Source organism: Thunnus albacares, chromosome 5 (genome assembly GCF_914725855.1).
Source record: "Thunnus albacares chromosome 5, fThuAlb1.1, whole genome shotgun sequence".
In the NCBI taxonomy this organism is placed as follows: domain Eukaryota; kingdom Metazoa; phylum Chordata; class Actinopteri; order Scombriformes; family Scombridae; genus Thunnus; species Thunnus albacares.
Window position 1 is genome coordinate 24,495,336 of NC_058110.1, and position 27,960 is coordinate 24,523,295.

The 27,960-nt window shown below is 38.8% G+C and overlaps 2 protein-coding genes across 3 annotated transcripts in view; one reads left to right on the forward strand and one right to left on the reverse strand.

Moving 5' to 3' along the window:
* Positions 1–23,804, forward strand: part of LOC122982748 (adenylate cyclase type 6-like) — a 41,635-nt gene extending 17,831 nt beyond the window's left edge. The window contains exons 4-24 of the mRNA XM_044352296.1: positions 9,605–9,754; positions 11,822–11,943; positions 12,648–12,759; positions 13,728–13,855; positions 13,939–14,097; positions 14,209–14,350; positions 15,327–15,455; positions 15,572–15,600; positions 15,734–15,881; positions 15,977–16,074; positions 16,729–16,816; positions 16,937–17,053; positions 17,161–17,319; positions 17,480–17,655; positions 18,616–18,642; positions 18,769–18,798; positions 18,929–19,061; positions 19,240–19,503; positions 19,606–19,810; positions 19,987–20,111; positions 20,890–23,804. Coding sequence (XP_044208231.1) covers positions 9,605–9,754; positions 11,822–11,943; positions 12,648–12,759; positions 13,728–13,855; positions 13,939–14,097; positions 14,209–14,350; positions 15,327–15,455; positions 15,572–15,600; positions 15,734–15,881; positions 15,977–16,074; positions 16,729–16,816; positions 16,937–17,053; positions 17,161–17,319; positions 17,480–17,655; positions 18,616–18,642; positions 18,769–18,798; positions 18,929–19,061; positions 19,240–19,503; positions 19,606–19,810; positions 19,987–20,111; positions 20,890–21,018 — 2,670 coding nt within the window. The 3' untranslated portion in view covers positions 21,019–23,804. The remainder of the gene's footprint in view (positions 1–9,604; positions 9,755–11,821; positions 11,944–12,647; positions 12,760–13,727; positions 13,856–13,938; positions 14,098–14,208; positions 14,351–15,326; positions 15,456–15,571; positions 15,601–15,733; positions 15,882–15,976; positions 16,075–16,728; positions 16,817–16,936; positions 17,054–17,160; positions 17,320–17,479; positions 17,656–18,615; positions 18,643–18,768; positions 18,799–18,928; positions 19,062–19,239; positions 19,504–19,605; positions 19,811–19,986; positions 20,112–20,889) is intronic.
* LOC122982767 (testis-expressed protein 49-like) lies at positions 9,685–27,769 on the reverse strand. Of its 2 annotated transcripts, XR_006403525.1 has the most exons (5): positions 27,570–27,769; positions 26,288–26,464; positions 25,698–25,821; positions 9,949–10,089; positions 9,685–9,760 (listed from the first exon to the last, which is right to left on the reverse strand). XR_006403525.1 is itself a non-coding variant. In XM_044352320.1 (4 exons), exons 1-4 carry the CDS (start codon positions 27,658–27,660, stop codon positions 25,558–25,560), a joined length of 441 nt encoding a protein of 146 aa, XP_044208255.1. In that variant the 5' UTR covers positions 27,661–27,768; the 3' UTR covers positions 25,426–25,557. The 2 variants fall into 2 exon arrangements, 1 of the variants encoding a protein (XP_044208255.1); XM_044352320.1 differs by lacking the exons at positions 9,685–9,760; positions 9,949–10,089 and adding an exon at positions 25,426–25,606 and having other exon boundaries at positions 27,570–27,768.
* Positions 27,770–27,960: the final 191 nt, after the last annotated feature.

The window sequence follows — 27,960 nt, forward strand, 5'->3', positions numbered from 1 at the left end:
AAATGAAAACACTTGTTAGTTGACAGTCAGAACATACATAAGAATATATTATGTTCGCACTGTGGTATGCTAGTGTAATGAGCCTGCAAAAGTCATCAGCCATCTACCCTCCTCCTCTTCGGACGGTCCCCATGCTGCACCCTCCCTGAACCCGGGTGGGGGGCTGCAGGTCTTTGGAGGGAGGCTGAGGAATGTGGGTGATAGTTGCTAAGTGAAAGCTGTGCTGCTGCCATCTCTGATAATTCACAGTCACCGTGGGTGTGAGTCTCGGGCCAACACTAAGCAGAACCTTTCATAAGACTGAGAAAGACACAAATGCAGAGAGAGAGAGAGAGTGACTCTCTTCAACAAGACTGAGTTAAATATAAAATCATCATCACATCTCCATCTCCCATGTTTAAGAGGCCTGTAATGACTGCTGGCTTCAAAATGAACTGTCTAACCGGAATATTAAGTCAGGAAATTGAACATAACACCTGCATACACATTATAGCAAAGCCTTGTTTTTGTATATCAACAGCTTCTAAAGCAACATAAGAGACAAAGCATGTCTCTGTGGAAAAATGTATCTTTTTTTTTTCTTACAGATGTAACTAAAGGGATTTAAAGTGTAAATTACACTACATGAAACATTTTAGCATATGCATGTGCATCTTCAGTATTCATTTGTCTGTCAACTGATATCAGGGTCTAAATAAGTGAAGTTGTACAAGTTATGGGGGAAATGTTAAAGGATAGGTTCACAATTTTTCACATCTGTCTTAAAACATCAGTCAGGTTTTCCTCGCTGTAATCATTCCTCCTGTTCATACTGGCTATTAAAAGATCCCCTTCAATTGTGCTTTCAAAGTTAGTGATGGGTTGGGGGGGGGGGGGTCATTTTGAACGAAATATAAAATGCAAAGAAGTATTTATCTGAAGCATATATATGCATTTTTTTAGCATAAATTCCCCTATTTGTGTTTACTCGGACAGTGTTTCCCTGTTGAGCTGTGGTGGAAGTATAGTAACAAAAAGAGGGACTTTGGCACTAAAAAGACTGTAACATTGAAAGTTATCTACTAGATTTGACTCATTTGGATGACTGAAGCTTCATATTCGCTTCAGATAAACTTTTAAATACATTTTTGCACAGAAGGAGGGCTGTAGATTTTGGCTCCCATCATGGTAAGAAAAATCAATTTCAGTGTTCATTTGGGTACCTGACTGTTGTTTTAAGACAGATGTAAAAAACTGTGAACTCGTCCTTTAAGATCTTCCCTCCTGACCTGCTAGTTTTGTGTATTTGTATGCACACACACACACACACACAGACACACACACACACCTTCCTGTGATCAGCGTCTCAGTGTTGGGTGTTGGCTGAGTATTGTTAAAGTGGAATGGAGAGCAGGATGGGGGGATTAAAGGAGGGGGCAGATCACCTACTGCTGCTCTGTGTGAACATGCTGAGAAAAAAGAAAAGACACTTTCTTCTCCAGACGGACTATGTATGCACTATACGAAAAACATTTGCCAGTTTGATTAAGATTGTGTGGCAGTGGTAGGAAAATTGCACTCTCCAACAAAAATATCAAATACATCAATACAAGTAACATCTTATAACTTACGAGATGTAAAACACGGGTAAAACACAGGCTGATCTGACCAGAACAGATTTGTATCAATAACAGTACTTTGCTTCAGCCATAAATGACTGATCGGCTACTGTTTATCAATTACATTTCTAGTCTCGTAGTGTAACACGGAAGATATGTTCATGTTTATGAGTCAGTTTTTGCCAAATGAGTATTAACATAAGCTGATGTCACTCTGTTATCCCTCACTTACTAGTGGGAATTACGACATCTGCCCTCAGATACAACCCTAGACCTAATTTTATTCTTGAATTAATTAAAAGTAATAAAAAAAACAAAACATATAAACAACATATAAGACTTCTGTTTTCACCTCTCCTGTGCAACGTCGGCCCCCAAATAAGCATTGCGGGAAAAAACTGGCCCATGGTTCTGTTCAATGGTTTGACATGGAATTGGCTTGTAAGTGCTGCTTTTAGTCACATCCTATATACTGTCTGTCTTGTTGAGGATTTTTAGTTATTTCATTGAAATATTGTCACTTGTAATTTGATATGGCAAACTTGTTAGCAAACAGTTGCTTATTTATGCATCCAACAGATACAAAGCAACATTAGTATTCATTTGGAGTTGTGTTTCTGTTCATTTGGTGAATGTAAGTCCAATATTGACTCTCCTTTTAGCTCTATTTTTGGTCTCCACCAACTCCTGAGGGAAATATGTGGCTCTTTAGCTGCTAAATGCCCCACTGTGTTCACCAGCTGGTCGCTAACTGTGTCTGTCAGCTGTCTGGTGCTGTGTCGCTAGCAAAACTGTCATAATGCAATTTGATATGAAAAACTTATTTACATTTACATTCATTTGGAGTCTTCTTTCTGGCCATTTGGTGAATGTATGTCCAATTGACTCTCCTTGTAGCTTTGGTCTCCAATATTTGTCTCCTTTATCTGCTAAATGCTCCGCTAGTCCACCAGCTAGTTGATAATTTTGTCTGTTTGTTGTTTGGTGCTGAGCAGGTAGTGTATACTGGGTTTTTTAGAGCTCTTTTTGCTGAAAACAACAGCCTGTTGCAGATGAAAACAACATTATGAGAGCGGCAAGAGGGAATCAAAACAATAAAGTTGCAGGCCAGAAAACCAAAACAATGAGATGAAAGATGCTATAAAGTCCTGCGGAACTGAGGGGAATGACAGAGTCACATTATAATTCTCTGTAGGGTTCATCTCTATGAGATTTTCCTTTCACAAATAATTAGCTATGTGGTATATTGTTTATATAGACGTATATATATATAAATCAGCTTTAAATAATTTATCCTGATACATTACATTCATGTGTGTCTGTGTAGGATGCTGTTAAATGTCCCATTTGTCCACATTCTCCCACATGCTCTCTCCTCTTTAAAGAACACTCTCTCCCAGTCTGAAAGGGGGCCTAATGGCCTTAAAAGTCAATGTTTATAGACTCACTGTTAGGACCACAGACTTCCTGCTAAAGTAAATGGCTGCTGTGCTAAATCCATCATAAAGGAGGAGAAATATTATAAATAAAGTTTCGGAATATTCCATTAGCCCTCTCATCCTCGCCTGCTTGTCCAACTTGGAGACGGTAGCTTCAGAGGGCTTTTATTAGATGCACAGTGGTGACGTGGAGAGGAGGTGAAGTGTTGCTGCTGAGTTGCATTTGTCTCTTGTTTGTTTTGACATATGTATTCCTCATTTAGACCAATTGTAAAGACAAAGATCCACCACTTAATTTTCTTCCATTATAATGAATTTTTAGCCATGCTAGCAGTGCGGCTCTGTGGATGCCAACGTTGATCTGTCGGTTAGTCCACTACTTTGGTCCGGACTGAAATATCTCTACAATTATTTGATGGATTTTCATGAAATTTTGTATGAACATTCATGGTTCCCAGATGATAAATCCTACTGACTTCTATGATCCTCTGGCTTTTCCTCCAGTGTCACCATGAGGTTGAGATATTTTGGGCTTTTAGTGAAATGTCTCAACAACTATTGGATGGATCGTCATGAAATATGGTTTAAGCATTCATGTCCCCCACAGGGTGAACTTTAATAACTTTGTTAAGTTTACTTAAGTTTTTATTTAGCACCATAATCATGTCAAAATTTCAGTTTGTCCAATACTTTGCAAAACTAATGACAATCCCATTAACTTCAGCTGAAGTTTGTGTTTAGTGCTAATTAGAAAATGTTAGCTTGCTAACATGCTAACAAAGACTGAAAATGGCTTATTATCTCATAATGATGATAATAAATATGACTTTGTCATAATTTTGGCATTCATTATAAGAAAAAAGGTGCAATTATTAACCACTTAACATACAGTTTCCCACTTTAATTTCCCTCTTCAGTTGCTATAAAGTTGTTAAAATCATCTTATTTCACTCCGTCTGACAGTATTTAAAATATATTTTGTATCATGTTCTTCCGGCTCTTCATTGAAGCTTTATGATGTTTACATTGAGTGAAATATTCGAACCTAACAGTACGACTGCACTGTTCCCTTTAAAATAAATATTGTTGTGCATCATTTTACACACATTTCCCTTTACTTATATGCTGTCTGTAGAAACTTTGGGATTCCAACTATAATTTAGAAATTAAGTTTGAGTTTTGTAAGTGGCAGAAACTGGGCTTCTGTACATGTATGTGGATCATGTAGGTGTTTGGAAACCTTTAAGGATGAGTAAATGTACATTTTTAGAGGGTTGTCTCAGTTGATAGTATGCCACAGAGTCACTTGTCATGCATACAATTGGTCATTTATTCAGCTATGCATCCATAGAGCCATGTTGATCATTTATTGATTAAGCCTGCACATCCTCCCTAAGCTGTTGGAGGCTTTTTGTGGTAAAAACACATTTTAATCTGTGTTGTGCTGAATAGCCAGTATTACTGCTGTTTTGCCTGTCCTGCCTAGATGAGAGCAGCTCTTACATAATGCCATTTTGATATCCAGGGATTAGGCCGAGGTCCTCTTCACTGACTGGTCGGCTGGCTGGCTGGCTGCTTCCATCATGTCACCCCTGGGGAAATGACGACTGCTTTTATGGCAGAAAACAATGTGATGTTCCAGTGACGTAATGTTCAATTCCTGGTTTATTTTAACCTTTACAAAAAAAGGCCATAATCACATTGGTAACTCAGTCATGAACCCTACCTGATGGGGGGGAGTTTACGATGAAGATCATAATGTGTAGTGGTATGATTATAATGGTGCAGGAGCAAAGCAGCGAAGCACAGGACGGCAGGATAAGGTAATAAGTGATGAGTTTAGATAAATGAGTTGTTGTTGAGCACAGAGGATATGAGCAGGTGCAGTGGCCTTGAACTGGGAAGCATGGCAGCATGCACAGGTAGCAGGTAAACGCTGCCAAGCAGAGCTCCTAAAGAGGTGGAGTGCTGTTGCGTAAACACAGGACCTTACTGTGTACTCTGTAAACCCACTAGCCCTTGCCCTCTTGAGAAAAGCAAGCAATTAGTTTGAGCCTGTGAGCTCAGACACATGGAGTGCGATACGCATGTTGTGTGACTCTCAGCAGATAAATCCTTATAAGAGCTGAAGCTCTTTGCATATGGAGAAAAAAAAATCCCAAATCCACACATAAAAGTCTGCACACATAAACTGTATAGACTGACAGGAGGAGTTCACCTGCAAACACACGTCGTGCTGCAGGTTTCACTTTTGTCTCACGGCTGTTTTTGCTTGAACAGTGAGAGTAATGTAAACAGAGCTGAGCGCTGTGAGCCATCTGCCTAATGTCACTTTGGCCTATATCTGTCCTGCTCTCCATCTCTGTCTTTTGGTCTCTTTTTACTCTCACTCACTCGTACTCTTCTCTCTGTTTTCATCCTCACATTGTCTTCTTCCTTCCTCATCCCACTCCTTACCACTAATTTCCTTCCTACCCTCAACATCTGTCAGTCTTCCACTTTATCTGTGTTGTCCATTATACTGCTGTTCTATTTTTTACCCCACCCCTTGTTTGCTTTCTTTTTAAACTCATCGGTCCATTACCCATCTGTTGCTATTCTCGTGTCTGTGATACTCTGTGTCACCTTGGTTCACCTTTATCCTCCTTATCCTCTTTTTGTAGCCGTGGTGTCCCTTTTTTATTCATTTTCATTCATTCATACTCTTCTGTTTTTCCACACGCTCCCCTTAAACTGGTTTCTTAAAACCAATATAACGACAGTAGAGAGCTCTTGTCATAGGCGATTAAGCAAGTACTATTTATCATCTCTAGTAAAATTAAGATTGAATGAAATTTGCGAAGGTAACTATGTACACATGTTATATATAAAACAGCAGGAAATTCACTGAACAAACAAGGATCAGACATTAACCCTTACATACTGTTTATATTCTGACCCTTCACAGTATCCCCTCATAATTAAGTCTCTATACTAAATTTCTTAACCACAAATTAATTAACTAATTAAGCTTTCAGAGAGCAGAGAGAGTGTATTCTTTAGGTTCTACGCAATGTGTTTATGGAGAAAAAAACATTCACAATAACACTATATTATGGTCCTGTGTTACCAGAAACAGGAGAACATAACAGCCATTATGATTTCAGTGAGTTTTATTGAATGTGAGGATTGCAAGAATGGTAATTTTTGAATACATAAGGGTCAAATTTAACCCAGAACACCCTTTATGTGCAAAAATGTGTATTAGCTGCACAAAAATAAAAAAATGTTGAGACCTTTTAGTAGAAGTCATAAAATATCAGGCTAAAACAGTGTTTAGGGTGTTTTTACTGCTCTCAAATGGACACTATATAAGGGTCAAGTGGAGCAGAAGTGCATAAAAAAAATACACTTTTCTTGCTCTGATAATATTTTAACTGAAGACTCAATATTCTGACACTCAGACTTCTTTTATACACGCATACATACCTTTCCAGTGAAATTTCAAAGGTAAAATAAGCATGGTGATTTATAGACTAAACACTTGAGGGAGGATTTCTAAAGGAAGAGTAATGGATCTTAACAGTAAAAGGATCCTGAGTCATAATTCTGGAAAACCAAATCGATTTTGAAAAAAGCAGGAGAAAGAAAAGTCTGTTTTTGTTTGGAACTACCAAAAAGTTTGAAGTACATTCAACCTATATTCAACGTTAGCTCAAAGATGACTTAACTTTCCTCAGGACCAACATTTTCAGCTTTAAAAAGAAGAGTTTTTCCTACAAACTCAGGCTTTGATCTGTTACCAAAATGCTTCTAAACATCTAATTTTGATTTAAAGGTAATATAATGAAATATCAAAGGATTACAAAGCAGTTTTCCTGTTCCAGTTCTGCAAGAAATGCACATAATTGTTCAGATAATGAACATTTAGAATATGTGAGGATACTGATTCTTTAAAATATCAGAGAATTATTTGGGAAAGTGCTGAAAGTACATTAAGAGGACAAGTAATTTCATGTATCATTTAAGAAACATCAGCTGACACGTAGAAACCTGTGAAAGATTTGAAGTATACAACAACATAGTAACCACAGAAAATAATTAGCAATTAGCTGGTAGAAGAACCTTATTTTTGATACTTCACATGTAGATCAAAATTATGAAGGAATCTGTATTTATTATACTTTTAAACTTTTACCATGAAAAGGGCCTTTATGTATGAATTCTGCTCATAACATGTAGGCAAAGATCCCCTTAGACATTGACTTCTTTGGACAATAACTATAAGATTATTAAGCCAGAGGCAAAAATACTTGAATACATGCTACCTAAATTGATAAATACTGAATCAGTTTGGTTAAAAAGATATTCTGTTGGCAATAGTTGACTCATGATTGTGATTAATTATGCAGACTTATGCATGACATTTCACGTCTATCTTGCAATGCAAATAAAGCATTTAGTGACATATATTTGAGTTTCTTCTTTTATGTTTTGCTCCATATATTATGGAGTACAACTGAAACAAAACAATATTCCAAAGTATTGTTTATCTGATTGTTTATCTGATTTATTCTCTTTTGTTTTTGCATTGTAATTGAACTCCTGGCTTCATGTTTTTAAGACAACACAAATATTATTAAATAATCCATATGAACATCTATATAATAAGAGCGATCCTCCGCTTGCATGTGTTTTGTTCTGTTTTCTTCTGTTCTGTGGTGTAAAATGTGAATTGATAGTAACATTAACAAACCCCTTGGCCTTTGTGTATTTCCATTTCTACCCAGGAGATGTCAGTGTGTAATGGTTTCTGGCTGCATACCCAAATACTGTATAAATGTTGATCATAAATCCTTGAGAAAGAAGAGAAGTAAAAAGATTAAAAGGGAGAGTCGCTTTGGAAACTGATCTCATCTCAATTGCAGGGTAAAATATGACATTTGAATTGAATTAGGGCTTATAATTAGATGGGAAACCATTTCTTCGCTCCTCTTGGTGTTTTATACAGGATGTATCATCTCCGGGCTTCCTTCTGGTGCATTCTCATTGTTAGTGTCCAAATGTAGCCTCTGGAGTGAGGAGCGTCACGTTCATGCCGTAAACAAGAGCAGATCTTGTGAGGAAGTGGCCCTGTAACGGGTCAACAGCAATTCCCACGATGCAGTAGGGGGACATTTTTTTGGACACTGAAGGTTATCCCTTCACAGAACACATGACCAACGCTTCACAGAAAGCATGCTGTTAAAATTATTAGGTGGTCAGTGGACTGTGAGGGGACAACTGATCCCACAAACAGGGCCATATCCTGTCAGAGGAAATGTGTGTGTGTGTGTGAGTGTGTGTGTGTGAGTGTGTGTGAGGCATTTAACAGAATAACCATGAACACTCAAGACCTGCAAATAAATGCAGTTGTAGATGCAATTAAACAGGTGTATTTAAAATATACTGTATATAAATGTATGTATGTATATTTATAGTAGAGCTGCAACAATTAGTCGATTAATTGAAAACTATTTTGATAATCGGCTTATTGTTTTGGTATTTTTTTTCAAGCAGAAATGATAAATAGTTGCTGGTTGCAGCTTCTCAAATATGAGGATTTGAAATGTTTATGCGTCATACATGACAGGAAACTGAATATCTTCAGATTTTTGACATCTGAAGACATCACCGTGGACTCTAAAAAATTATAACAGGCATTTTTCACTATTTTTGGACATTTTATAGACAAAATCATTAATGGAGAAAATAATCGGCAGATTAATTGATAATGAAAAGAATCATTAGTTGTAACCCTAATTCATAGCAAACTCTGGCACTGAGCATGTTTCTGTATTTTTCATATAATTAACTGATTCACAACTAAATACACTGTCTTGTTATCTTGTTGACGTACTGATGTGAATGTACTGTACATACATATACACATATACATACATACATACAGACATATAGTCTGTCTTGAGTCTCTGGTTAGAGGTAGGGAACAGAATATTTGAGAAAAGGAGTAAACAGAGGAATGAAATTCATACCACTTGTATCATAATTTAATCTTTACAAAGAGTCTAATAAAAGTCACCAGATAATGTTTTTTATGCCTTTTTATGTGAGGATTTCCCGGTAAAGTCGAGCACCTGAGATGCACTGTAGACTTATCTCTGTCTATCTCAATGGAACCAGTCAGCTGACAGCTTTACTTTGAAGATTAAACCCACAGAAAAAAAAAACAAAAAAAACATCCTGGCATGTTTTGAAGATAAAATAATTTATTTACACTATTTAAATGAGTACATTTTATCCATTTTATTCAGTAAAGACTGATTCCTGAAACCATTTTGTCCCAGAAGCAATAACAAGTACATAAGCACATGAGAAACAAATCTAACAAGTGTAATTTAATGAGAAAGCATTTTCAGTGATCTATTTCCCCACTTTTTATTCTTTACCCACTTACTATTATGCTTAAATCATGATGATGTGGGAACATCACATCCAGAGTTTCTCCTTCTGTCACCGGAAGTAATTCCCCCTCCTTCCTCTTGTTCTTGACCACCTCTTTCTCCCTCTTCATCTTCTCCTCTGCAGGTGAGTGCTAATGTCCTGATCTTCCTGTGCACTAACATCATTGGAATCTGCACCCACTACCCCGCTGAGGTTTCCCAGAGACAAGCCTTCCAGGAGACCAGAGGATACATCCAGGCCCGATTACATCTGCAGAGGGAGAATCAACAACAGGTAGACCTGCACACACACAGGCACGCACACATGCACACGCACACACACATTTGTCTATATGACCTCCTGTTGGGAAAGATTCCCTCACTTCCATTAAGGCATAACATAAATCCTACATTTGTGTAGCTTGTCCAGTTATGTTTTTTTTTCAAATGCAGTTAATTCTTCATCGTGTTTATTAGTCTCATACTCACATGCTCTTCTGTCAGGCTCTTGGAAACAGCTAGACTTATTTTTTCCTGGCGGTTAGTATCCGGTCAGTTTGAGCTCCTCATCGTGACATTCAGTGGTGATTCTTGGCTGCTTGACAGGTGATTCAGTCCCCTGGTGCATTTCTGCAGCAAAGCTGTTAGAAGACTCGTTTCCACTCATCAGGAAATTATTTCCTTTGTTGGAGCAAAACATGTCACATCTCACTCCTGTAGGTTAAACTGGGCTAACAAAACACTTTTAAGGCTGATTTACCCTAAAAGAAACTCACTAGCATAGCAACAATGAGGCTACAAACAACAATGCAACAAATGTGCAATCTACACTAAAAAAGAATATCTGATGTTGTGAATACATAAACATCTTGTCTTGGAATATAACACAACCTACATTTAAGAAATATTGTCTTGTATTTCAGCCAAAATGGTATATTTTCCATATTATCTAAACTCTGAATATCTTCCAACACAGAGTACCGATCTGGTTTGATTAAATTGTGTTTTAAGTCATCAGCTGATACCTGATCTGCTTCAAAAGGCTTCAGTTCATTCATCCAGCTCACGTAGAAAAGATTATTTACATGTGAAAACAGCACCGCGATAATTAACGTTTGGCGTTTAAGCTCCGACCTCATCACTCCCCGTAGGATACACAGAGAGACAGAGAGAGAGACTGGGGAGTGATGATAGCGGATATCCTCTCCCGAGAACGATGCATGAATCAGATGAGTTTAAACAGACCCCCAAATTGATAGGTGATGCAGAGAGGGGCATGTTACGTGTGAATGTATCAGTGCGGCTCGAGGATTCGCTTTGTTTCTGGCACCGATACCAATCCGGCATATCGGTGCATGATCAGTCTTTGCTTTGGTGCAAAATGGAAAGTGTTGAAAAAATGACCGTCTTTGATTCTGAGAGTGTAACATTAAAATCTGACATTCACTGCTTACTTGAACTTAAGTGGAACCTCTTTGATGACTGGATGTGTCACATCTATGTTTAGCCAGATAGCTGCATTAACAAGAGTGGGGCCGTGCTGGTGGAGGTCTAAGTTGCTTACCATGTGATTGCAAAGTCACTGGTGCGAGTCCAGCCAGGGACCTTTGTTACATGTCGTCTCATCTCCTTTCCTGTCACCTCTCTACTGTTAGGTGTCAAATAAAGCCAAAAATACTTTAACGCCCCTGAAAACTTTGTTTCAGATTGCAAGTATTTATCTGTGAGATTAAATATTCATGACTAAATAAGTGACAATCAAGTTGAGTAATATTATCACAGTATATATCAAGAGTTTAGCACTCAAAATCTCAGCCAACTGCCTTCATCAGGACTGTGTGTTTGTGGTTTTGATCAGATTTGATTGACAGTGGCCTGGCAACACAAGCAAACAACCTCACACCTGTCATCAGATTCTGAATCAAATATTGCTAAATCCTGATTGGTGCACAGAAGTACATCACATCACCTTTTCCATCTTTTTTTCCAGTGAGAGGCACACAGACAAAAAAAAACACAAATTGATCACATAAAATAACCAAAACGGTTCGAAATTTGGCAGAAGATTCTGTGCTTTGCTCATATTAATCAGTTTATTAAGAAATTAAGTTTTCAGGGCCTTTACAAACACCATCAAAGAGCACAGTGGACTCAGACATCTAGGGTATATCACTAGTCTCTATTGTCAAAATGTCAGAGGGTTAGATATTCTTTAACGTAGCTTTTACCTAAAACTCAAAGTTTTCGCCACATGACACACACTCACTAACACAAGCATGGACACCTGACATGTTGCATACAGACAATAATATTATGAATGACACAATCTGCATTTCGTTTCTTTTTTTTGTGTGTTTTCCAGGAGCGTCTGTTGCTTTCAGTGTTGCCAAGGCATGTTGCCATGGAGATGAAGGCTGACATCAATGCCAAGAAGGAAGACATGATGTTCCATAAGATCTATATCCAGAAACATGACAATGTCAGGTCAGCCTGGTCACTCGACGGTCTTTCTTTCATGTTTTAACCGTGAATTAAGAATTCAGTCGCTTAATCGTCTTTTTTTTCTGTTTGGTCTGGTGAATTTTTGCACAAGATACCCCTTGAGGACCTGATATGATACACAAGGAAGTAACGACATAGTTCATCATCTTGTGGCACTTCATCCTCAAAACATGAAAATACAAAATTCAACACAAAACAAACATTTTTCCTTAATTCTTCTTGAGATTCACACACATTTGAGCACAAACACACACATACACACATGTGCGCGCACACAGAGTCAGAGGAGGGTAGAGTGGTTTGGCAGAGTGGAGGCTAATTAACACTAGTGAGGGAATACTTAATCACCAGCAGCCAAGATAAGATAATCCCCAAAGATGGAGAACTTCAGCACACATTCAATTACAGCACTGAGCAAACACACTGCACACAGTCCACACACACACACACACACACACATTAAACGTGCATGAATCTCCTTCAAAAGACTTTAAGGTCAAACTTCCTGCGTCTCTCAAGGTCAGCAGCCCTGATAGTAACGTTATGCAATACTGCTGCTGTGTAGTGATGGAAATATAATCAATATAATATAACTAACTGAAAATGTTTTTATCAATAACAGCGGAGGATTAATAATGTTTCTCTCTGTCTCACCCTGTCTTTCCAACTCTTGATCTCGTCCTCAGTATCCTGTTTGCAGACATTGAGGGTTTTACCAGCCTGGCCTCTCAGTGCACAGCTCAGGAGCTCGTCATGACACTCAATGAACTCTTTGCCCGTTTTGACAAGCTGGCATCGGTAAGAAGCCACAGTTTCTTTCTTCTCTGTCTGTGTCTTCAAATGTTTTCTTAAAGGAATAGTCAGATGTTTTGGGAAATAGCTTTAAAGGAGCTGGTAGGCAGATTTTTTTTTAGCTTTAGGAGAGAACCAGGCTAACTGTTTCCCCTTGTTTCCAGTCTTTATGCTAAGCTAAGCTAATCGTGTCCTGCCTTTAGCTTTATACAGGGTATCTGCAGGTCTTGAGAAGTCTTTAAAAAGCTTTGAATTTATTTTTACCTAGAAAAGGCCTTGGAGGTCAAATATTTTTTTCTTGCCTGCCATAACAATTTTTCAGCAGTCTGAGATGAAAGTTGACAATTGTGGTAAAAACTTTGGTCATCAATCCAAAATGGTGGTCCTAGATCGCACTGTGAGACGTGTCAGATTTGGTGCTCTGACATACACATAAACGTACATGGTCGTTGTTGTTGCACAGTCTACAGGCGTCACTGATACTGTTAGCTACTAATAGCTACAGTAGTGAGGAAGCTCATCAACTCATATTGGGCAAATTGATCAGTTTTCATTGGTTAATCCATTCACCCTTTTTCTGCCACTTATCCGGGTCCACATCACATTACTTAAATCAATTAAATCATTAGGAATCATTGTTGTATACTTGTATACCTACCATACTATCATACTTTCATACTGCTGTTATGACCAAGAAACCGGTATTAAATTGCGTTCTGTTTGGTATTAAAAAGGTCTTCAAAAGTCTGAAATTTAGCTCTATGAATCCTGCATATCCATAAACTTAACGGACAGATATGAGGTGGTATTGATCCTATCATCTAACTCTCAGCAAAGTGTATTTCCTAAAATGTTGAACTATTCCTTTAATTTTTTTCTTTCTCAGACACCTTATGGACACTTTACAACCTCATTTTTTCCTTCCTCTTTGTCTCCTCTTTTCTCTCTCTTGCTCTGCACCCCTCTTTTCTCAGGAGAACCACTGTCTACGTATTAAAATTTTGGGTGATTGTTACTACTGTGTGTCGGGGCTGCCTGAACCGCGGGCGGACCACGCCCACTGCTGTGTGGAGATGGGCGTTGACATGATCGAGGCCATCTCGTGAGTAGAAAGCCTGTGTTTGTTTTGGAGTTATTTTCTGCTGTAGAGGAGATCGCTGATCCTTTAGGCTTGTGTGTCTGCAGGCTGGTGCGCGAGGTCACGGGGGTCAACGTTAACATGCGCGTTGGCATTCACAGTGGCCGTGTGCACTGCGGCGTGCTGGGACTCAGGAAGTGGCAGTTTGACGTGTGGTCTAACGATGTCACGCTGGCCAATCACATGGAGGCGGGAGGCAAAGCAGGGTGAAGCACAGGGTCACATACCTATTTGCACACGCAAACATGGACACACACACACACACACACACACAGGCATGTGTTATATTGAATTCTTGGTGTTTTTGTCCCTGCTAGACGGATCCACATAACTAAGGCCACCCTGCAGTATCTTAATGGAGACTATGAGGTGGAGCCAGGTTTTGGAGGCGAGAGGAATGCGTATCTGAAGGAGAACAGCATCGAGACCTTCCTGGTCCTCGGCTGCAGCCAAAAACGGGTCAGTGCACAAAAACATACACAGCTCAGTGAGGATATAATAGGTTTAAAATTTGGCAAACTTAATTGAGGCTAAAATGGGCCTAAAAATATATGACAGATACAGTAGATATTCCTTCACCCTGAGTAACTACGTGGAGTCAGATGCTTAAAGTCCCCCCTCCAGTCAAAATTGTCTTCTTGTTACTTCAGTTGGATGTTTGAGCTTCACTGTGCAGAATGATGTACATAAGTGCAGAATTTGAAACTAGAAGGCTTTTCACACGCATTTGCTGAAAGTAGAAAGTTTATCTGTGCTCACTATGTTTAAGGCGTGTAACTACGAGCATGATTTGTGACATCACAACTAGTTTGAGGCCAGTTGTGGTCCAGTATGCAACATACACCAAGTGTGATGTGGAAACCTGAAGTGCACAAACACTGACAATGGACTTTTCAGTGAAATAGGAGATATCTTGTGTCCAGAAGTTAAACTTCTGAAATGAAAAATAAGTCCATTTTCATATATTCAGAATTTTTGAGTGAGGGAGACCGTTTTTTTAATGCTAAAACATGTCTGGAGGGGATCTTTACGCTGGTAGCAGTGAGGTGCAGGTCAACATCGACTGTGACAGTGAATGTAACATAATTAGCTGATCAATGTTGCATAGAGTCCATTATTTGTTATTGATTCGCAAACGGGAATGAGAGAAGGTTTGTATATGCTTAAAGGAATAATTTTGGAAAATACATTTACAAATCGAATAATAATTTGTGAAGGAAGCAGAACTGTAGAGACATAATCTTAACTGATGAGAGGTAATAGATTTGTGAATGAAGTCGTCTTCTAGACCCTGAATGGACTATATGCCACCCTTAAGTGTAACAAAAGCCAGAATTAAAAAGACTTTTTCTGGGGTATTCAATCACTTGTATTGTTTTTCACTGGGTGTTGTGAGAACAGTTGGTCAAGCCCTCATGTTTTTCTCTCTGAGCAGAAGGAGGAGAAGGCGATGATGGCTAAGATGCAGCGGACGAGAGCCAACTCTAACGAGGGGCTGATGCCACGCTGGGTCCCTGACAGAACCTTCTCCAGGACCAAAGACTCAAAAGTCTTCAGACAAATGGTGAGACTTAACATCTACACACCGCTTCACGTTGGTAGAGTCATGTTTTTTTGTGTTTGATGCTTTTGAAAAACCTTCTTTTGCCTTCTGATTGCGATGTTCTTTCTCTTCTGTAGGGGATTGATGAGACCTCCAGTAAAGACAAGTAAGTATTGACTATTAAAGCGTGAACGTGTGTGAAAACTGCTGCACTGCTTCACTAGATTTAACTAACCTCTTTAACTCTTTCTGTTCTGTTTCTCGTCTCCTGCTCGATCTTTGTTTTCTCTTTTTTTCAGCCGTGGTGTTCAGGAGGCCATGAACCCGGAAGATGAGGTGGATGAGTTCCTGGGACGAGCCATTGACGCTCGCAGCATTGACCAGCTAAGAAAAGACCACGTGAAGAAGTTCCTGCTCACCTTCCAGACCTCTAGCTTGGAGAAGAAGGTTCAAACTACAACCTAATTATCATTTTATGCATTTTTAAAACCACAACCTCTCAAATCTGACTCTCTTCCTCATTATTTTTTCTCCTGTCGCAGTATTCCAAGAAGGTGGACGATCGTTTCGGAGGCTATGTTGCCTGTACTCTACTAGTATTCTGCTTCATATCCTTCATACAGATTGTTATCTTTCCACAGTGAGTAAATCACATGTTCACATAATATACTGTAGATCCTCTTATATGTTCTATACATGTTTAAGGGTGCTTTCAAACCTGCTTTGTTTACCACATCAAACCTTTCAGAGGAAGTGGTCTCACTCTGGTCACAAACTCTGGAGCAGTTTGTTTGTGCTGGGAACATAATCTGACCTTGATCTGACCGAACTAACCAAGTTGCACTCTGCAAGTTTGAGCTAAATGTCTCCCGAAGCCAGGAGTGCTTTGCATATCGGGATGCGGATGAGCGAGACAGTTGTGAGCAGCCAGCCGTAGAATAAATTGTGGTCCGACCTGCACTAGCAACAAAGTGCATTGCTTCCTTGATATTTGGGAGATAGGAGCTTCAGGACCCTCTTCCTGTGTTTATGTTCTCACTCCTGCCTCATACACAGTTGACCTATGAGCAGAGTAACTTTTAGTTCGCTTGAATTTTTTTCTGGGTGAAAAGAAACTGAACCAAGGGGGAAATGCAACAAATTTACCACCTCATCCACTAATTCAGACCAGAGCAAACAAACTATAGGCTTGACAGTGTTTTCATACTTGTAGTTCAGTTTAACCCTAACCCGAAGCAAACAGGTTTGTTGTGAAAGTTTCTTTACAACTGTACTTCTGTATTCTTCTTTGCAGCACCCCGGTCATGCTGGGAATCTACATCAGTATCTTCATCATACTCGCCAACATCCTTTTCATTTGTGCCATATACTCCTGCATCAAGGTAGTGGAACTTATCAAAACACACAAACAAATCTTTTGCTAATATATCTTTTTCTAATATTCACTGATATTTAATTAATGTGTAAATACTTTATTTTCACTCTCCTCAATCTTATCGTAGCTCTTTCCAGCTGCGATGCAGACTGTTTCAAAGAAGATTGTCCAGTCTCGCACCAACAGCACACTGGTCGGAGTATTAACCATTATCCTCGTCTTCATCTCTGCCTTTGTCAATATGGTAAGATCAAAGTAAAAACTAAACCAAACAAAGAGGCAGCACATTCATACATTATGTTGAAAATCATACTGAGTACATGCTCATGTGTATGTGTTTCTTCACTCTAGTTTGCCTGTGACACCAAGAGCTTAGCGGAGTGCGTTGCTGAGAAGCTGAACACTTCTGCAGCCATGGTGACGCCCTGTGTGATCCACAGCTTGAATGTGTCTGTTGAAGGGGGTCTCGAGATCTGTCCTAGCCAAGGTCCTTCCTGCCCCTTTCCCGAGGTGAGCCGCTACTCTGAGTTCATTGTATGTCACCGTTTGTGTTCCTTTACGCAACCGTTTGAGCCGTTTCAAAAAAGAAAATGTCACATTTGCATTTGTGTTTGTGAGATCTATTGTTGATATCACCTCTTTGTGATGCCGCTCTCCTTTTTTGTGCCAGTATTTCAGCTACAGTGTGCTGCTGACGCTGCTGGCCTGCTCAGTGTTCTTGCAGATCAGCAGCATAGGGAAGCTGGCCCTTATGCTGCTCATCCAGCTCACCTTCCTGCTGCTGGTGGAGTGGCCACAAGTAGCACTATTCGACAACGCAGACCTCTTTGTCACCTCCAATGCCATGTAAGTGCAGCAGGATGGATACTTATGAGGGGAGCAGGAAACAGATTTATGTTGTTTGTAATGCAAATAGAGCTTTTTCTCAATTTGTACTGATAGTTTCTATATGTCTTGGATTTGTGTTTGGGTATTGAGCCTCAAAAACAACTGAAATATTGATATTTTCTGTAGTACCAAGTGTCTTTTCTACTTACTCTTTGATCAGATATTTCATGATCTAAACCTTTCCAACTTTAGACTATATTTTGTCTAGACAGAGTTATTTTTTTAACCCTGATGCATTGAGCATTAAACCTGCAGTGTGGAACTTTAACATATAAATGAATTTCCATTATATTCAAGCCCTTGCCAAATAAGTTCACACAATGTTGATTTAGCCTATCACTGCTAGAAAGATGGCCGTTAATCGTACGGCCCTTCAAGACTTTCCATAATGTTATCAGGCCGAATGGATCAAATTCTGAGTCATTTCACGGGGGATGTGTTATGGTCAAAACAATTTATCTTTCGTTTTACAGCCTCAACAGCAACTTACAGCCAGTGGTGTGCTGGCCATTGGGCATACCTAGACAAATCCTGGTGGAATATCCGTTTTTATCACCCCTCTCTGTGTGCCTGTCATTCGGGGTGCGCATGAGAGTGTGCTGCATACCTGTGTCAGGCAATCACAGCCGAGTGCCCCCATTTATTCTCACTGCCAGAAGGGGGAGACAAAAGTCCTGCACTCCAGATTTAATTTATATTCACCAAATGAACGTATTGAAAAAATGATTGTATTGATAGTGGTACCAAAACTCCGCTATCTATTAGTGTAGGTAACAAAAAAATCCAAACAAGCCCTTATTCATCCCTCAAATTTAACCATATCTGAACTTGAAGATACAATTTTATTGAAGTTGTATGTCAGACTTCTGTATATTTCATTATTTGTTCTAATGATATATGTTTTTTTTCTCTTTCTAGTGATTTAAATGAAACTAGTGCTCAAGGGTAAGAAATTTAATTTGTATTAATTAGTTCCATGCCCCTTAAATTGATTAATATCATAATAACTATTGTTTGTTTGATTTATTTTGTATTGGCCAGAGTTGATTTATTTAATGTTTGTACATTTAGGCCCAGTTTCAATGAAACTACAGACCAGTGGTAAGATACATTCAGTGTCACTTTTGGAGGCTTTCATCTCCTATTCTGTCATGCCAGCACTTGTGTTTCTTTTTCACAGTACACAAAATCTGCCTTCTTTTAACCTGACTATGTGTTTGTCTCTTTGCAGCCCATTTGTTGTGTCCAAAGTGTCCCTGAGGGTCATGACTCCAGTGATCCTCACAGTCTTTGTCCTGGCACTGTACCTGCACGCCCAGCAGGTTGAATCTACTGCACGCCTCGACTTCCTGTGGAAATTACAGGTATGTACTGCGTCCACTAGAGGGCGTCACCTGACCATGTTAACCCCTCAACACTGTGGCAAAGGCCTCAGAGTTGTGCATCAGTTAACAAACTGATAAAGCTGTCTCACAGTGATACACTATGTTTTATTAATATCTTTGCTGATGAATATATCTAATAAATAACCTTCACTCTCAGGCCACAGAGGAGAAGGAGGAGATGGAGGAACTACAAGCCTACAATCGTCGTCTCCTCCATAATATTCTGCCTAAGGACGTAGCTGCTCACTTCTTGGCGCGTGAGCGGCGTAATGACGAGCTGTACTACCAGTCCTGTGAGTGTGTGGCCGTCATGTTCGCCTCCATCAGCAATTTCTCCGAGTTCTACGTGGAGCTGGAGGCCAACAACGAGGGAGTGGAGTGTCTCCGGCTGCTCAACGAGATCATCGCTGACTTTGATGAGGTGAAGTTTGTGAATGTGTTTTTGTAAAGCTCAGTGTGTCGACATCTCTCCAGGAAAGTGTAGATTTGACCTTTGCTGTTTTGTCATTTATTCCCATCTCAGATTATCAGTGAAGAGAAGTACAGGCAGCTAGAGAAGATCAAGACCATTGGTTCCACTTATATGGCAGCCTCTGGTCTCAATGACTCCACCTACGACAAGGAGGGCCGTTCCCATATTACAGCACTGGCCGACTATGCCATGAGACTGAGGGAGCAGATGAAATACATCAACGAGCATTCCTTCAACAACTTCCAGATGAAGATAGGTAAGGCGGAAGTAACTGCTGTCTCTCTGAAGCAGCATGTAGAATTCAGAAAAAGGTTAAAATGTTTGGAAATCACAGAAATGAAAAGTTTTCTAATTATTTAAAATGGTTTAAAAAACAGTTTTTGTTTTGTTTTGTTTTGGGTGCAGTGTAATGCTTTTTTCTTAAATTTCCAGGTCTGAACATTGGGCCAGTGGTAGCAGGGGTCATTGGGGCACGGAAACCTCAATATGATATTTGGGGAAACACAGTCAATGTGGCCAGTCGCATGGACAGCACAGGTGTACCTGACCGCATACAGGTAGGTTTCATATGAAAGTTCAGCTCAAACTGGTTTTTAAAAATGAAATAATATATAATATATATATAATATAAAAAGAATGGAATTTAAGTAAACATTTAATATCTATAACATTTCATATTTATACAGAATTACTATAAAACATAAGATTGACTGAGTCCTCAATAGATTACTGTAATAACTCATTAGTTTTTGTTTAAAAGTGTCACTTTTTTGGGCACTTTAAAAAATTTAATCTGTACTATACCCAGTTGTTTATTTGCCTAAATAAATTCTTAATAAATTAGACTCTTAACAATTTTTTAACGACAGAAAATACTTAGTTTTCAGTGTGTAGTTTTGTATACTACCTAATTGCAACCCATTCAAAAAAATGAAGAATTAACAGTTGCACAGCATCTACTTTCAGGAAATTATTGAAAACAACCCAATATGCTAATATATTGTTTGACACACAAAACTACACACTGAAAACTATTTCTGTCAGTTAAAGAATTTTTAAAAGTCTAATTAACAACTACATATGAACCCAATATAATAAGTGGGTACTTATCAACTAAAAAGCTTAACAATGTTTTCTGTCTTTTCCTATAATTTATACGAAATTGCACCACTCTGTCTGTAAAATGTCCTAAAATTTAACCATTAAATACCTGCAAATAACTCCGAAAATTAGTATAAAATTAAGTTACCAAAAAATGCATTGTGTATATCAATTTCATCATCTAAATGTTTATGCAGCTTCATGTAAATATGCATTCTGCCGTTCTGCTCTCAGGTGACTACAGACCTCTACCAGGTGCTTGCAAACAAAGGGTACGTGCTGGAGTGTCGCGGGGTTGTTAAAGTCAAAGGGAAAGGGGAGATGACAACCTACTTCCTGAACGACGGGCCACCCAACAGTTAGCAGCCATGGCAACAGCAGATGCTTTGACGATCCCCACTGCAAGGACACAGCACCACTGAGCGAGGACTCACAGTGTGAGCGAATGGCTAAAAACTAAAATAAACGCCATCACTTGAATCCCAAGCAAGGAGGAAAGAAAAACTTTTAAGACTTCAAAAGGAAAAGTGTTCTTGATGAGAGGAAAATGTTCTCGTTTTGACAGCCATTTTGGCCCACATACATGTTGAAGGACAAGTGTTTTTCTCATGTCTAGCCTCTCTCTCAGGCTTCTTGAAAGATGCAAAGTCTGTTTATTTAAAACAACGCCTTTTAGCCTGTGTCAAAAGAAGATTAACGCTGTACATAAGGCTAGTTTTTATTTTACTTTGTGTTTGTTTCTTTTTTTCCTGTAATTTTTATTTCACATGAATTATGAACAGGTACTCATATTTTGTTTCTGGATTAATTATTTATTTCAATCTCGATGTTTTGTGCAAAAGGTCCTTTATGAAAAAGTGTGAATACATACGTGCACAAATATCCAGTTTATTACACGTTTATAAGTGTGTATGTACATGCATATTTGTGTGTGTATGAATATATGTATAAAATGAGGAGGAATATATTGACCAAAGACTAAAGTATTTACTAAAAGCAAGGCAAGACATGTTTGATATGTTCTTGCTAAAGTCAGCAATGATCACCGCCTCTGTTTTTTAGGCAGAAGGCCTGAACCCTTTGTCCTTTTGCCCAACTGCTGGCAGCAAAGACTGCTTCATTGTTTTCATAAAATACGTACAATTAATTTAATTTCGTCTGTCATTCAGGCAGCAAAGAGCTGATCACATTAACTCTAAATTATGATATTGCCCTCAACATCTAGACAAGATTACTAAAGACGACTAAGGATGTTCTCCGAAGGTGATATCTGAAATCTATATTTTTATCTCCACTCTCTGAGGAGTAGAAGTAGCTCCAGCTAGGATTAGGATCCTCTTCATCCTCGTTTCATGTCAGATTGGTTCCTCAGAGCTTGAGCAGCCAGAATACAGCTGGTTTCAGCCGTATCAGTATATCGTCATCGACTGCTCCTTCCCTTTCAGAGAAGTATTTTCGGTGCAAATGGAAATGAAGGAACTTAGGTCAGCGAGTTGTTCCAGAGCCATCACGGGGGGAAACCTCGGATTTCAGCGCAGTGGTACCACAAAGCCTGATTCTTCTATGAAGAAGAAATAGATGAAGGAGAGAAATATATATTGATTTTGACTGAATACTGTGCTTTGTAATCCTGAAGGGGCATAACTATTTTCACTGTGAGGTTTTTATGATACAACAAAACTGCTTTCTTGCCAAACATAACCGCTTCGAAGCATGTCTGATTGTGGTATCTTGTTTTCATTTTTGTTTGTTTTAACGTAGGGTATTTTGTATCACTTCTGTATCCATCATTTGTATATTCTTAATGTTGTTATTATTATTATGATGATTCTGATTAATTATTATGCTTATTATGATGATTCCATTCCAATGAAAAGGATCAAAGACCAGCACGCTTTCTTGTAAAATGCCAGTTGTAAAGCTCAAGCTCACTGGTACCAACTGATCAACTGCAGCCAATGAATTCTGCTGTTAAATCCTAATGTACAATACAGTATTTCAACTGGCGATAGGTGTGATCATGTATAGTAAGTAATAACCATTAGCTGCCTTTGCAGCAGAACCCGAGTGGTGTATGCTCACATAAGCATAGCAGTAAACACATATACAGATGATTCACTGTGCTTTTTTTTTTTTTTTTTTGTATTTATGCCACTACTGCAGTATTGTAAATCTCAGTCAGGCTTTAAGGTGACCTCTCCCTTCCACACATTAAACAGAACATAATCCTCATCCCTGGTATTACACTATGTAGTGAAGTGGACAAGGCAGAAGAAGTAGGCCTACATGTATCTTTCAGAATCATTTCATTCATTTCTAGTATTATACCCCCGCCCCTCCCACTCAGTCTTTCAGCAAAAAGTGGACATACTAATTGCTGAGTTTGATTGCCTTAAGTTAATATAAAACAAATCATAGAATTACACTAAAACAGGAACTGTGCCTGCTTGCCCTGTCTTGACTACCGATGTTTGAACGGAGAGAAAGGGATAAGGGCTTGTCGAGAATACTTTCACTTAACATCTAATCGTCGAAAATGATCTTTTGTTTCTCCAGCTCCACCTTTCTTTTTTTTTTTCGTAATTGGGAGAATCCGCCCTGACTTAGCTCTTCCGCCACATTCAACAATGGCAACCAACAGTTGATCATGTTTGTACCAAAGCCAGCTCACGCAGCCTTGTGCTATTGGTCCCTCCTGTGCAATGATATTTGGCCTCGGGCGTGGTGGGAACACCAGAGGACAGTAATGTAGTGGAGATCACCAACTATTAAGTGAACTGTGACCAATGAAGAGTGATTCATATAAGCAAAGAGTTTATAGAATGGACATGAGTTTATAAAAATGTGCATTGTATGTATTCTATTTCTATTGGCTGTCCATAGACTTGTGTTGATTGTTAACTCTTGGGATGTTTTTGGGGGGAGCAGGAGCGGGGAGGAAGGTTGCCCCCATACTACTGAAACAGTGTTTTGCTCAGGCCTGATGAATCCTTCCGTATTTGTTTTGTTTTATTTGTATTTTCCCTGAGTTGGAGGAGTTGAAAGGGGAGTGTTTTGCAAAGCTGAAGGACAAGAAGAGTTGAGGACTATGACAAAGAGAAAAATAACAATTCCCCTTGAAGAAAAAAATAAAAAAAAAATCAATGGCTGTTTTGTGTGTTCATATATTTACTGATGTTTTTATGTACTGCAAAGTTAGTTTTCCATTCCTCTTATAGATGTAGAAAGTGTTTTCAGTGTTCAATATACACATATTTAATAGGCACAGCTATTTTAATTCTTAAAAGCATCCATTCAGATTCTGTATGTGCTGACTATTCAGTACTGGGAATGACAGCATCATAAACATATGTTAGACAACACAAGTCTTCAAACAACTGAAATCTTGAAGGTATATGATAGTACTTGTTAAGAATATTAAAAATGATGATTTTCTGTTCATCATGAGCCAATTTGCACCATCTACAGGAAAGTTAAGTAATTGCCCATCGAATTTTGACACTTGAGCCACCTACAGATAATTGGTGCGTCTTTGGTGCCAAGTTGTATTGGGAGCTTGGACCATTGCATACCTGCTTACAGATCTGGTTAGAATTACAACTGCAGTTTATACTTATTTTCAACATGCAGGAATATCAGCTATCCATGCCAACATATAGTGACATTTACTGTCAGTCTAGATGCCACTAGTCACTGATTCATACATTTAAATCCAATGCCTTCCTCCTTCCCTTTCCATTTCTGTATCGGTAAGTTGCCTATATTGCACCACTTTGTTTGAAACAAGCGACCTTGAACTCTTCATGTGATGTGCTGGTGCTTTGACACATTCATGGTCATCACTGGAAGCTCTGAGACTCCCCTACAGAAGTGACCCTGCATTCCAGTGGTGATCCTCTATTCCATGTGCTTCACGTAGTTTTCATTGAGTTTATGCTTTTGTAGCACTGAATGAAGTCCATCAAGTATTTCTCGGGGCATTTCAAGCCTTTTTGAAAGAGCTTTTGAGCAGTTCAGATTTAGTGCTTATGTCCAGCCAGAGAGTGTCCAGATTTCTTTTGACTTCCCACGTCTCGCTGATCATCTGAGAAAACAAGCCTGTGTCCATTATGGCACCATCAGACTTGAACCCTTCTGCACTAAAATATCAGTGTAAGATTTCCTCAAGAGGCTGAATGTTATTTGTTCTGAAACTATACGGTAAAATTTGTTTTCTTGCTGCAGGTTCAAGGCACATCTTGTTCATCAAGTAAGGAACTACCCATGCCCCAGTAACTAAACTCAACTCTGGCTGCATTTTGAACTCATCTTTCAACTATTCACATGAAGTCAAAATTCAGAAGTAGTTATTTTCTCCTCTAGAGGGCAGCACAATCTCACTTTCTCTATAGACCACTCCAGTTGTGCCTTCAGACCTGCAGGTCTGGACCTCTGGTGATTCTTGCCAGATGATTTCTTATCTTACCATCTATGTCAAATTGATTTGTAATATATAAATGAGATAATTTGTCTTGAATTCGTTTGACAAATTCAAATTTTGCTTGTTGATCACTGAATTTTATGGCCTTTTAGGTAGCATCTAATTTTTGTATGCAACAGAATATCACTATTTTGAATATTTACACCTCCAGACTTCATTTCTAAAAGTTGTGAGCTAAAAAGATTAAGAAGTATTGTTCTAGAGAGGCAGTTAAATAAATACTTCACTGTAAAAAAAAAAAAAAAACAGCTATAAAAATAGCTGTATCGTTAATGAAAGAATAAGCAAAATGCAGCATGAAAAATCTCCACAAGTGGATCACTTTAATTTCAGAAATTCACATCAAAACTGATGCTGCCTCTGTATTTAAGCAGCATCAGCATGTGTGTATTAGAACTGAAGAAGAAAAATGGAGAGGGCTATCAGAACAGGCTGAACTCCCGGTCTGTCACTGACATTTCCTTAACAAACCTGTGAAAGCAACAGGTGGATTACACTCACAGAGATCTAGATAATATGTGAAGAACTGAAGAACAATTTTAGATTTGGAAATGTTACTTACTTGGTCATCTCACTGTTCTTTCGGGGAAACCTTTTGACTTGTGTCCATGGTGCAGGACTGTTGGACATCAACCATCCATATTGCTGGCTGTCTGTCAGAGGCATTATGTACAGCTGGTTCGGGGCTGGAGAAGAGAGGAGACAGAGACATTCACCAATCTCACTTTCAGCCCTTGTTACAACTGCTCAGTTTAATGTATTTTACTTGTCGCCAGTCATACAGCTGTGATTTGAATCCATCTTAGTTCAAGTCCTCCATACCAGTGGCTCCCAAACTATTTGGCTTGGGGCCCCTTAAAATTAATCAAACTCTACCTGGGACCCCTTATCACACGTTACAAATGGAAGATGAATTTGAATAACTTTTGGAGGCTTAACGAGATAAAATACATCAATACACAATAAATAAAGCAAAAAATAGAGGAAAACTTGCAAAAAAACAACAATTTTGTGTGTCAATAGTATGTTTTTGTTATCCTATCCTGTCTAATCATCTTGCAATTAATCCAGCGACCTCTTGTGGAAGTCCCAACCCCCAGGTTGGGAACCAATGCTCCATACTATATGACTAATGTCTTTATGCAAACTCACATCTGGGTGTTTGACCCCGTTTGACCATCTCCTTGTATCGCTCATGGCTTCCTTGGTGTATGTCAGTGCCGTAGGCAAGAGGCTGGTGGTAAACGTTGCATATGTCCGCACATCTGAGAGGGCCCTGTTGTTCTTGAAGAGACGGAGGCAGTCCTGCGCTGATGTTAAGCCCACCACCTGTAAAGAAATATGTTACTATAGTATAGATTGATCATTAATTGCATGGAAGGATTTCTGAACATGGCCCACTGGGCACACGCCTAAGGGGTCAAGGCCTGTGTTTGAAGTAATTGTTAACATTTCTTCTTAGAAAGTTTCTGAGCTATGTTCAGGTAAAAGCAGAGATTTTAAAGTTGAGTATCTGCCAACCAAATCTAATCTAATATCTGTTTTTGATTATTGTGTGCTGTAGTATTTATACAGAGGAGTGTCGATGTGGATGTGCTGTTCAGACAGCATCTCTTCATCTCCAGCATGAACTAAATACTTAAGTTCAGCTGTTCAGTTTTCAACCAACAGCAGCACCTGAGAGCTCTGCTTCACCTGCAAAATGTCAAAGGATGATCTGGGAGTCTTGCTCCTATGGGAGAGGGGTGTGTGGCCCTTTACAGGTACATGGATTACATTATTATGCTTAAAGCTATTAAAAAGGCACAATCAAGTCACAGTTAAATTTGTATTCTATCATGATTGTATTCCTTGAGATTTTACTGAAATGCCAAAATATAGCATAATTACATCAAAGTCACAATGCATTTGACCTCAAAGCCATATTTGATGGGTTTATGCCTTACAATTTAAAGCTCTGATGTATTTTATGACTCTTGCAGTTGTTTTTATTAACTCTTTTTGGCCATACAGCCAACAATAACAAATATTTGAAGAATGTACTTATATGCCAGTTGTGTGGTTGTCTAACTATGAATGTCTCTTGTTCTAAGGTTTCTCTTGAGATCTTGATCTCAGTTATACTACCTGATTTAAGTCTTAATCTGTGGGATTAAAATCTTCCACAATATATAAAGGCACTCAAGGGCAACAAACAGCAACTTGCTTGCTCATATTAGCAAATATTACCCTGCTCTGTACTATCCTGTTAATATTAGCTCTGTAGCATGCTATTCTCTAAAGTATTTTGAAGTATTGAGTACTTATTGTTGTTAGTTATGAGTAAGATAATGTCTTTGGTTTCCCTGTGGATATATCTACAGTTGACTAATACAATAAAAAGCGACCCTCACTGACGCTAGCAAACGCTAAACCAAGCTCCAGCTCCTCTTACCCTGAGGGCGAGACGCTCCTTTGGGATTCACTATCAACTTGTCGCCAATTGGGTTTTGATAACCCAAATGTGTTAAACCGAAGAAGGCCATATGTGTCACAGTTTGCCTTAAATCGACCCAGTAAACAAGCCTTGCAATGCAGATACAGAGACAGACAGCGTGTAAATAAATCACAACTTTTGGTTGGTTTAGATGTAACCATGGGAACAAGCTCCGCCCGCCCACAGTGTCCCGTGAGGAAAACATTGGAATACATTATACTAAAAATAAATAAATGCACAAATAAACGTACAAACAAACAAAATAACAGGATAAATATATAATTATGGGCAAATAAATATGCATTTAATTTATTCTTTGCCTGATAAAGAGCAGGATTTATCGTCAAGA

Excerpts from the sequence above, each read along its gene's own strand:
- LOC122982767 (XM_044352320.1), bottom strand. The coding sequence starts at position 27,660 with ATGGCCTTCTTCGGTTTAACACATTTGGGTTATCAAAACCCAATTGGC. Across the intron at positions 25,822-26,287 it reads ACGGGGTCAAACACCCAGAT|CCCCGAACCAGCTGTACATA; the intron begins GTGAGTTTGCAT and ends TCTCTTCTCCAG. Across the intron at positions 25,607-25,697 it reads AAGAACAGTGAGATGACCAA|GTTTGTTAAGGAAATGTCAG; the intron begins GTAAGTAACATT and ends TTGCTTTCACAG.